The sequence below is a fragment of the Poromitra crassiceps genome, assembly GCF_964638095.1.
Source record: "Poromitra crassiceps genome assembly, chromosome: 7".
NCBI classification, from domain to species: domain Eukaryota; kingdom Metazoa; phylum Chordata; class Actinopteri; order Beryciformes; family Melamphaidae; genus Poromitra; species Poromitra crassiceps.
This window is the reverse complement of record NC_139628.1, coordinates 26886748-26897077: the sequence shown is the minus strand read 5'-3', so window position 1 is coordinate 26897077 and position 10330 is coordinate 26886748. Positions and strand designations below refer to the sequence as shown.

Genomic DNA, 10330 nt, shown 5'->3' with positions numbered 1-10330 from the left:
GACCTTCGTCAAAGATCCAAGAAAAAATGTTTTTTGTCAAAAACCATTGATGGAGCCTCAGTGTGCGGACTTTATCTTTTTGTTATAGTTACCTTTTGTCTAGCGCCTGTAAGTTTTTGGGATGTGCGCATAATTGTCTTTTTCGCCCGTCTCTACCTGCACATTATTTTCTTGTTTGCATTTTTTTTAAATTCGGTTCTGTATTTAATGTGTGCTAATAAATAAAGGGATACATTTGGACCATGTCCTGAGGACCACAGACACTTTTTTGCGACTTCAGCACCGTTCAGAAAAGGCTTGAACCCCTGTTGCTAAGCTGCCCAACTATTCTATAGTATAGTATTCTATAGTATCTTCAAAACTAAAGGAGATAAAAAAAAAAGACAAAAATACAACTTGTGGTCCATAGATGCTACATAGTGATGTTGCTGGAGATCGGTCAAACGGCCTAGTAGGAGTAAGAAATGTGTCAAAATATCTCAACATTTTTAATTAATCCATGATCCAGATGCCAACAGAGAGAGTTAATAAAACTCAAATGTAAAATGGATTAATCTTACTTTAATTACAGATCAGGTCAGACACACAAGTTTTTTATTACCGGGTAATATTCTGTTTTAAAGAACAGAACTGAGCAAAATGTACAGCAGAGACACATCATCACATTGGCTCCCTCGTTAAAGAAATGGCACTTGTTGGCACCCCCAAAAGAACAGTGTGACAACTGAATGCACTGAATGAGGATTAGGTCAATCCATCAGGATAGTCACGCATAACTACAGTGTCTTGATGTGGTTAGGACAGAGAACACACAAAGCTATCTCAATGAATCCACAGTTGTGGATTTGGGCTCTTCTTGACGAAGAGGAAATGAGTTTATGAATTGTCGATGCAGTCTGAATATCAGGCTATGAAAACCCCATAAAACAACTCAAAGAATTACCCAATTCAAACATATGTATTACTGAGTTAAAGTGAGAAAATGTTCCAATAACTACATTGAAACTGAATAGAGTCCACGACACTTTAAATCTCCTTTTTAGCAGACTTTCTATGGTGAGTGTGCCATTTGCCTATTTTGCTAGTTAAGGGAACAGAAAATTAATCTTGACATTATTTCTTAGTAACAGTTCATTCGATCATTGCAGACATGAATAAATTACCTCTTGAAGCTTATAAACAACTAAGCAAAAACCTCCCTTTCCATCTTTCCTTGCTAATATTACAAAAAAAATGATTATGCATTATTAGCAGACATGTGTTTGATATAGGTTTCATAATAGAATAGATTATAGATTGTGATCATACCAGAGCCCTTGGATCCATCAATGGGAAATCTGCGCTAAATACTGCGTCGGGGCTTAAGCTAAACTTACCTAATAGGCTGCAGGCAACATTGCCCGTCTACACTGGTTCAAGAACGTTGTCATGAAGCTTTCCAAGGTCAACTTTCAATTTTTCTTCACATTATCAAGAGAAAAAAAGTATCAATATCAGTATCAATCAGAGGTGGGGCCTTGAGCAGAACTTCTTGTTGAACGTTTGGGAGCTTCTGGAGATGTTTCTGGAAGGAGAGAAGAGTCATGTAAGGGACACGTGTGTACGTACGTGTGTGTGTGTGTGTGTGTGTGTGTGTGTGTGTGTGTGTGTGTGTGTGCTTTACCGGGGGCCTTTCTAGTTCTCTTCTTGGGTTGGCTTCTGGTCCTGGGTGGTCACAAACCTGCTTTTCCTCCTCTCCTCCTCTTCTCCGACCTCGTCGACAGTCACAAAGTCCATCCTCTCTTCTAGAGAGAGAGAGAAACAGAGAAAGAAGAAGAAACTGTCAGACTTAGGCTACGTTCACACAGCCAGTGCAGTTGAATAGCGAGCCACCAAGGCTAACAATTTAGCCAACGCTAGCTAACAAGCAGCTAACTACATTATTGCAAGAAATGCAAAGGCATAAAGACAGATGAAGAAAGATGAGACCCATTGGGAATATCAAAAATAAAAAAAGTAGAGTCCGCACACTGCTAAAGATGTCTCCCACAGTAGATTTATTTTGACGTTTCGGTCGTTCATTCTGAAGGTCGTTAGACCGAATGTGGAAACAAATCTACTGTGCTATGTTTTTATTTTTGATTGTTGTTCCTTAGTCCTGCAGCTGCTGTTTTGAGTGGATGTGCGCGCTCTACTTTTTATATCTACCGTTGGGAATATCAACATTTTACTCAGACATATTATAAAATGACAATGAAAAGCTCTATACCGCTAAATTACAATATATTATACAATATATTTCCATCCACGTCCATGGCCCATTTTCTGAAAAGGTCACAAGACAAGTCGTGAACTCGAAGCGTTCATATTAGGGGTGCTCCGATCCGGGTAAGCCACGATACCGATCCGATTCCGATTCCTAGGGTCACGATCCGATTCCAGAATCGATTCTCGATTCCAACGAGTCTTGATTCCAGAATCTAGAATCGATTCTCAATTATTATTGCAATAACACACAAAGGCAAATCTAAGACAAAAAGGTCAAATGTATTAATGCTGAACTTGCCTAAAATTCATTTTGCAAACTAGGTGGGAATTCCCCCTTATGTTTGTCAGATAGACAAAAAGATTTGTCTATCTGATAGATAGATTTTGTAGATTTACAAAAGATTTGTAGACTTGGGGGGGGGGGGGGGGGGGGACACTAACCCGAGTATAACTACACATCTTATGTCCAAGAGGTGGTGGCACACTGGCATTATTAGTGCCATGCTTTACCCACAGGAGAGCCAGAGAGGTGAGAAGGAAGATAAAGGACTTCTCTCATCTCTTTTCTTTTTAATTCTTCTGCTTGTTTATAATTGTTTTGCCTTATTATACATTAAGGGCGTTGGTGTGCTTATTCTATTGTACAAACACTTTGTAACCTTGTTAAGAAAGGTGCTATACAAATAGTTTATTTTATTATATTATCATATAGATGTGGTGGACATATCCCTCAGCTTAACATCGTAAGGCAGGTTGATGACAGTGGATAGACAGTCTGAATAAACACCTGCATCAGGTTAGACAAAAGTGCCCTGCGTGCATCCAGTGAAAATCACTGACCAAAGACTACTAAACGTTAGACACACTGGGTGTTGTTCAGCAGCTAACGTTGCTCTATTACCGTAGTCTGATAAAGGAAGCACCGATAGTTAAAACCATAGCCGCATATTCAGATAGCTGCTAACTTATAAATGGTCTACCATGCATAACGATAGCCAGATAGTCAACGGACTTTTGAAGATTGAGCGAGCGGGTAGCCGCTTTCACGACTGTCATATATATATATATACGCTGTAACGTTGACGTTAATGCTAACATCGCTACCGCTAGCCATCGACAGTAAAATGCTAACTAGCGATCTTATTCATGCCAGCCAGCTAACGCTAGCTAGCACTATTGTCTGCTGCAACTGTAGCTCTGTCTCCCGTGTACAAAACCATCGTCTGACACATTTGAATTCCATCTGTTTATGTGACTCTTCATAACAGCCAGCTAGGTTGGCTTGTGGCTGTGAGCTTGTGGCGAGCCTAGAACAAGCCAGCCCGTCTGAGCCAAGCCCCCAGGAATAGACCCTTCTCACGGGGGCCATTTTGTGTCGAGAAGCCAGGGTAAACACAGGTGCAAGCAAAACACTAATGAGGGTTTCCAAATTCCAATCATGGAAGTTGGAAACCCTCATTAGTGTTTTGCTATGCACCTGTGTTTACCCTGGCTTCTCGACACAAAATGGCCCCCGTGAGAAGGGTCTATAGCGCTGGGCTGTGAAGCCATTTGAACATGGTGGCGAAGCTCTGTATTGCAAGTCACGTGACGCCATGCAGCCCAGAAAGGAAAATTCCCATCCACTTGCATGGGGAACCGGCAGCTGTTAAACCCAGGGGAATTTTTTTCCGGGTGTCACTCAAAGTATAAAACGACTCTTTTAATTATCAACTAATCTTTTTATGGGGCATTTTTTTCTTCAGAAGCCACTAAGAGCCGTATACGGGGGTATTTTCTTCTTGTAATACAATCCATGGGTGGGAGGGGTGGGAGACGTCAGGGAACACGTCATGGCACACATGTGCACTTCGCCTTGGGCCGCATGGTCAGGAAGTAAAACCAGGAAGAAAAAGCCCCCTTCATGCGCCTAGTGAGCAACCTCCGTCCGAATGCATGGGTGGGCGTGGCTCGTCCCCTATCCAGTTCTTTTAATACATCCATGGTCTGAGCAAAGAGCCCTTCCGCTCTTCCCATGATGAGTAGATCACGTGCTTTTTTTCAATGGACACCATTGGTTCCGCGGCACAGTGCTAGCCTTCACATGCAGCTCAAAAAGACATCCACAGCATTAAAAATTAGACATTGAAGAATCGATTCTTGTGAATTTGGAATCGATCCAGGAATCGTTTTAAGAATCGCGATCCTTTCAGGAGCACCCCTAGTTCATATGGACTCGTCATAAACACGACCCCATTTGAAGGCAGCAATAATCCCAAGTGTAGAAGCGCATTGATTAAAAAAGGTAGAAAAAAAACACACCCGTGTCGTCCTCGCTGTGTTTCCGTTTAGCAGCGTTGGAGGTTTTCTCAGTCTGCTCTTTTTCCTCCATCTTCTCTTCCTCCTCAACACCTGCTTCATCTACTGTCACAAGAGCCTAGAGAGAGAGAGAGAGATGGGGGGGGGGTTTAGTATCAATATTTTTAGGGTTTCAAAACAGAAAATTGTGTCAGAAATGGCAGGGGAACTGCAGGTTCTCCAGTGGTTCGAAACAAACATTTCTGAAAAAAACAATCTGATATCAACATCCTGTTGAATGCTGACCTTCAGTTGTTGCTTACATGAAGTGTACTGATGTAATGTGTGTGTGTGTGTGTGTGTGTGTGTGTGTGTGTGTGTGTGTGTGTGTGTGTGTGTGTGTGTGTATGATCATCCAATGTGTGATGATGGTGTACAAGAAAACAGGGGCGTAGGCAGAAATTCAATTATGGGTGGGCCTGGAGAAAATTGGGTGGGTCTGGAGAAAATTGGTGGGGCAATTGCGTGACGAAATTTTACGCGGGAAGCGTGCAAAATTCCTAGATGTCATGAAGCCGTCATGCATTAGACTCTGGAGATGATGTGCCCTGCGTTTTTAAGCTACAAAACCATTAGCTAGCAAGGCAGCAGCAAGCAGTTTGCCTCTAGAAAACAACCAATTAATTAATTAATTTTTTTTTTGGTGGTGGGCCAGGGCAAGAAGTGGTTGGGCCTGTGCCTACCCAGGCCCACCCGTAGAAACGCCCCTGCAAGAAAAGACATTTAGAGAAGATGGGCCTAGCTAAAGAACTATGTTTAGAATGAAAGAGCGGCAGTTTTGAGGAAAAGATACAAAATACACAAACGACGACTGAAAAATAACCCCATCAGAAGAACATTCAAGTTTCACTTCATCAAACTTTCACCTCACCTGTGGGTTGAAGGAGTCTCCTGATTTGTTCTCCTGGCCAGGTGGGCGGGGCCCCGGCATGCTCAAATCCGCCCTCTCCTCCTCTTCTCCGATCTCGTCCAGAGTGACCAACTCCTGTAGCTCTCCCTCTGTGATCCCTCTGTCCCTCAGCGCTCCTCCTTGCTCCTCTCTCTACTGGCTCGTCCTCCCCGACCTCATCCAGAGTCACCATCTCCCTGGTCTGTCCTTCCTTCTCCTCCTCTCCCGTCTCCACACCTCCCTCCTCTCCCTGCTGGTTCTCCGGGGGTCGAGGCTCCGGCTCCTGCCCGGCAGAGGAGGCCCCGAGGCTGGGCTGGTTCGCTCCCGCCTCAGCCTCTCTCTCCTGGAGCTCTGGCTGGCTGTCGCTCGACGACACCGGGGGAGGGCTACGTCAGCGGCGCGCATCTCCCTCTCTTCCTCTTTCTCCACTTTGTGCTCTCTTGTTTTCCTCTGGTAGATTTTCTCACTGAAGAAACACGGAGAACGAGGCGTTTTGAGTTGTCAAAATAATGACAAAATTAATCTGTAAAATTATTTAATATAAGTGATGATGAGTCTGGAAAAAGTCAAACCAACTCTCACAAAATTATTAACAACACACAATTAAATCAACCTATGAAGCTTTTTAATGGACCGTTACGTAATTTAAATGCTTGGTTGACAAAATTATAACACTTTATATGAGGAGCCTCTGGATTTTAAAGAAGCTGGATGATGAACTTCAACTGTAAGAAGAATATGAATTGATTGTATCCTTCCCTGTGTGTGTGTGTGTGTGTGTGTGTGTGTGTGTGTGTGTGTGTGTGTGTGTGTGTGTGTGTGTGTGTGTGTGTGCGTGTTACCAGGGGTCTGTCTGGTTCTCTTCTTGGGTTGGCTTCTGGTCCTGGGTGTCACCACCTGCTTTTCCTCCTCCTCTTCTTCTCCGACCTCGTCGACCGTCACAAAGTTCATCCTCTCCTCTAGAGAGAGAGAGAGAGAGGCAGAAGAAGAAGAAACAGTGTCAGTCACAAACACAAATTCAACCATTTCCCTGCGTCTCAGACTTGGTGCAATAGAATATCTAACTCAGTATATCCAATATTGCAAAACTATTGCTGAAAGAAATTAACTCAATCCCCGCCAGAGGTTTCAAAGGAAAAGTCGCCAGCCACCGACAGGGTTTTTGATCATCCTTGTTAACTTGTACTTCCCATCTACTCTGTTCCTTACGGTAAAAGTGGTTCCACCTTGACTAGGTGACGCGTGCGCTTCACTCTGTGTGTGTGAAAGTGGCGGTGCCGGGTGTGTTGTTGTTGTTGTGACACTGAATAAACTGCAGAAGATATAAACGTTGTGTTTCTTAAGATTAACAATCGTCACTATCCTTCCAAGACCCAGACAACATTTTCTTCTATGACGATGTAAACACTAAAGATCCCAAAAGAAAGAAGAGAGCCTCTATTTCCGTAGAAAAAGTTTGATTCTACCTTCATCCGTTCTTTAGTTATAGAGAGCCGCAGGAATGAGTCCGGAAATCATCGATGCTAACTTCTTCACTGTTTTCGCCTATGGGAGTTTTGAATGGGTTTTTCGGCGCGATGCTTCTAATAATCTCTCTGGGCAACGCTGGCTTAATCAAACGCGAACCAGTGTTTAGTAATATCATCTTCACACACAAGGACCCCTTTTATGAGTTTTGAAGCTTTTACATGCCGTTAAACGGGCGGCTAGCTAGCAAACGGCTAAATGAGACTACACTGCTGAGTCGATGTGGATATATACGTCAATAACGTCACCACTTCAAACGACGAACACGGAAATTCTCTTTCCCTCACCTGGTTCAGCCCCGTTCAGCCCGGGGTAATCAGTGCACAGCATCAACAACAGTCCAGGTTGAGTGCTGACGTGACGTGGAAGCCTATGCGACAGTGTGTAGTTCTGGATTAGCTTAGCTCGAGCTTTTTACTTCTAGGGCTCGCATTTACGCTACAAAACTCATGAAAGTGGTCCTCATGTGTGAAGATTATCCGACTGAACTCTGGTTCGCATTTGATTAAGCCAGCGTTGCCCAGAGAGATTATTAGAAGCATCGCGGCAAAAACCCATTCAAAAATCCCATAGACAGAAACAGTGAAGAACCAGGAAGTCCGGGACTTCCGCGTTCTGACTACAAAAATACGTCATCCCTGCGGCTCTCTATTGACACTTGAATGTAGGTAGTGTTCATCGAAAACGTCCGTCTGTCCCCAAAAAGCGGAGAAAAATGCATTTTTGATTGTAAGTCGTGTTCACGGGTCCTGAAGCGAATCACACGTCTCTGATGGAGGATACTGGCCGGTGTTACACTCAACGATGCAACCCACACTGTATGATTTGGTTTCCCTTTCCGGCCAAACATGTCTCTGGTCACAGCTTTCACTGTAACACCGGTGCGTGAGGGCAGATTCACCCCGCGCTCTCAGGAGAGGGGAGGCGGGGTCACACTCTCGTCTTGCCTGGGGGGGCGACTGTCTCCTCCTGGTCTGGAGGTCTGGGACTGATCTACCAGCTGAAATGTACACGGTGTGAGAGCTCAGGAAGTGGATTACCAAACCACCAGAGAGGAGAAGTGACTTGACCTTGTTGTGTACGTTTGCCAGCGCCTGGTGTTATCAGCGCGTCGGCTCGGGTCAAAGCTGCCGGTGCCAGCGCTTTTGAGCAGCGAGTTGGAGCTTTTTCTGATGGGAGATTGTTGCTTTTCCTCGGCCTGCCTGGTGTCGGCGGACCATCACCGTGTATCATCAATCTGGTGTAACTCTGGAAGTGCTGGAGCATTTCATAAGGTGAGTAAGAGAGCCATCTATCAATGACAGTGAAAACACGGATTGACCTGGAATTACGTCAATGGCGGGACAAGCGTTGTCTCATAAATAACGGTTAAAACAAGTCAAGGATGGGGAAAGACTTGAGGTAGAATACACCAAACCACAGTGGGCAGTGGTAGCCAAGCTCTCTTCGAGAAGGGAGCTTGTGACCGGAAGGTCGTCGGTTCAATCCCCGGGACTGGCAGGATCGATCTGGGTGGGGAAAGCGAAAAAGCAGTGCTTGCCCCTCCCCCTCATTACCACCACTAAGGTGCCCCTTGAGCAAGACCCCTAACCCCAACTGCTCCAGTGGAGCGGCTCAGTAGCCAGCAGATCAGACTGGTTGTACTGGTCAGCTTCCAGGTATGAATGTGGGTGTGTGAATGTGAAAAGGACAGTGTTTGAAAAAGAGAGAAAACAACAATAACAAAACACACCTGTGTCGTCCTCGCTGCGTTTCTGTTTAGCAGCGGTGGAGGTTTTCTCAGCCTGCTCTTCTTCCTCCATTCTTCTCTAGCTCCTCACCACTTGCTTCAACTACTGTCACAAGAGTCTAGAGAGAGAGAGAGAGAGAGAGAGAGAGAGAGAGAGAGAGAGAGAGGGTGGTGTTAGGTGTCAATGTTTTGGGGTTTCAAACCAGAAAAAAACCATTCCTGATAAAACCACTCAGAAACGAACTCAGACCTTCAGTTGTTGCTTTGAAGAAGTGTACCAATGTAATGTAATGTAGGGGGTAGGACTAGATAAGCATCTGCTTCCTCCTACTCCTTTTCGGACAAGATAATTACAATGTTGTTAGTTTTTTTGTTTGTTTTGTTTTGTGTGTGTGTGTGTGTGTGTGTGTGTTTAATATGTGTGTATATATGTGCATATACATGTATATTTCCTTTTTTTAAATGTTGGAAATACAAATTTTTCATTCATTCAATGTGTGTGTGTGTGTGTGTATGCTCATCTAACGTGTGGGATAATGGTGTACAAGATAATACAGTTAGAGAACATAGGTCTAGTTAAAGAGAAATTTGGTTTGAATGAAAGATGGGCAGTTTTTAAGGAAAATAGTACATACAAAATACACCAAAACCCGACTGAAATAACCCCATCAGAAGAAGAAAATTAAAGGTTTCACTTAATCAAACTTTCAGCTCACCTCTGGGTTGAAGGAGTCTCCCGATTCGTTCTCCTGGTGGGGTGGGCGGGGGCCCCGGGCATGCTCTCCTCCTCCTCTTCGTCTCCGATCTCGTCCAGAGTGACCAACTCCTGCAGCTCTTCCTCTGTGATCCCTCTGTCCCTCAGCACTCCTCCTTGCTCCTCCTCTCCCGGCTCGTCCTCCCCGACCTCATCCAGAGTCACCATCTCCCTGGTCTGTCCTTCCTTCTCCTCCTCTCCCGTCTCCACACCTCCCTCCTCGTCCCTGCTGGTTCTCCCGGGGGTCGAGGCTGCGGCTCCTGCCCGGCAGAGGATGGCCCCGAGGCTGGGCTGGCTCGCTCCCGCCTCAGCCTCTCTCTCCTGGAGCTCCGGCTGGCTGTCGCTCGACGACACCGGCGGGTCTGTGACCAACGAGGAGGCGGCGTCGAGTAAAGTGGGAGGGGCTACGTCAGCAGCTGGGGGCTCCTTCTCTTCCTCGACTTTGGTGCTCTCTTGTTTTCCTCTGGTAGATTTTCTCACTGCAGAAAGACGGAGAGGAGCGGTTTGAGCGAGAATTTGTAAAATAATATAATACAAGTGATGATGAGTCTGGAAAAATCAAACCAACTCTCACAAAATGATTAACACAAAAGTCAATCAAACTACTAGCTTTTAATGCACAGTTATGTAATTTAAGTCCATGGTTGACAAAATGATAACACTTTATATCAGGAGCCTCTGGATTTTAGAGAAACTGGATGATGAACGAGGTGATGAATCACTGTAAGAAGAATATTCCTTGATTGTATCCTTCCCATCTGTGTGTGTGCCGTGCGTGCGTGCGTGCGTGCGTGTGTGTGTGTGTGTTACCAGGGGTCTGTCTGGTTCTCTTCTTGGGTTGGCTTCT

At 44.9% G+C, this 10330-nt stretch overlaps 1 protein-coding gene and 1 long non-coding RNA gene across 2 annotated transcripts in view; both read right to left on the bottom strand.

Moving 5' to 3' along the window:
- Positions 1 to 1123: 1123 nt before the first annotated feature.
- LOC310779263 lies at positions 1124 to 5853 on the bottom strand. Its single transcript, XR_014552826.1, has 4 exons — positions 5456 to 5853; positions 4549 to 4663; positions 1664 to 1784; positions 1124 to 1564 (listed from the first exon to the last, which is right to left on the bottom strand). It is a non-coding gene; the product is annotated as an uncharacterized lncRNA (long non-coding RNA).
- Positions 5854 to 5920: 67 nt separating this feature from the next.
- Positions 5921 to 10330, bottom strand: part of LOC310779503 (uncharacterized protein) — a gene marked incomplete at its 5' end in the record, with an annotated part of 4704 nt that continues 294 nt past the window's right edge. Inside the window, 5 exons of the mRNA XM_083640034.1 lie at positions 5921 to 5939; positions 6316 to 6432; positions 8733 to 8848; positions 9446 to 9962; positions 10294 to 10325. Of these exons, the coding sequence (XP_083496160.1) occupies positions 8839 to 8848; positions 9446 to 9962; positions 10294 to 10325 (559 nt within the window). The 3' untranslated portion in view covers positions 5921 to 5939; positions 6316 to 6432; positions 8733 to 8838. The remainder of the gene's footprint in view (positions 5940 to 6315; positions 6433 to 8732; positions 8849 to 9445; positions 9963 to 10293; positions 10326 to 10330) is intronic.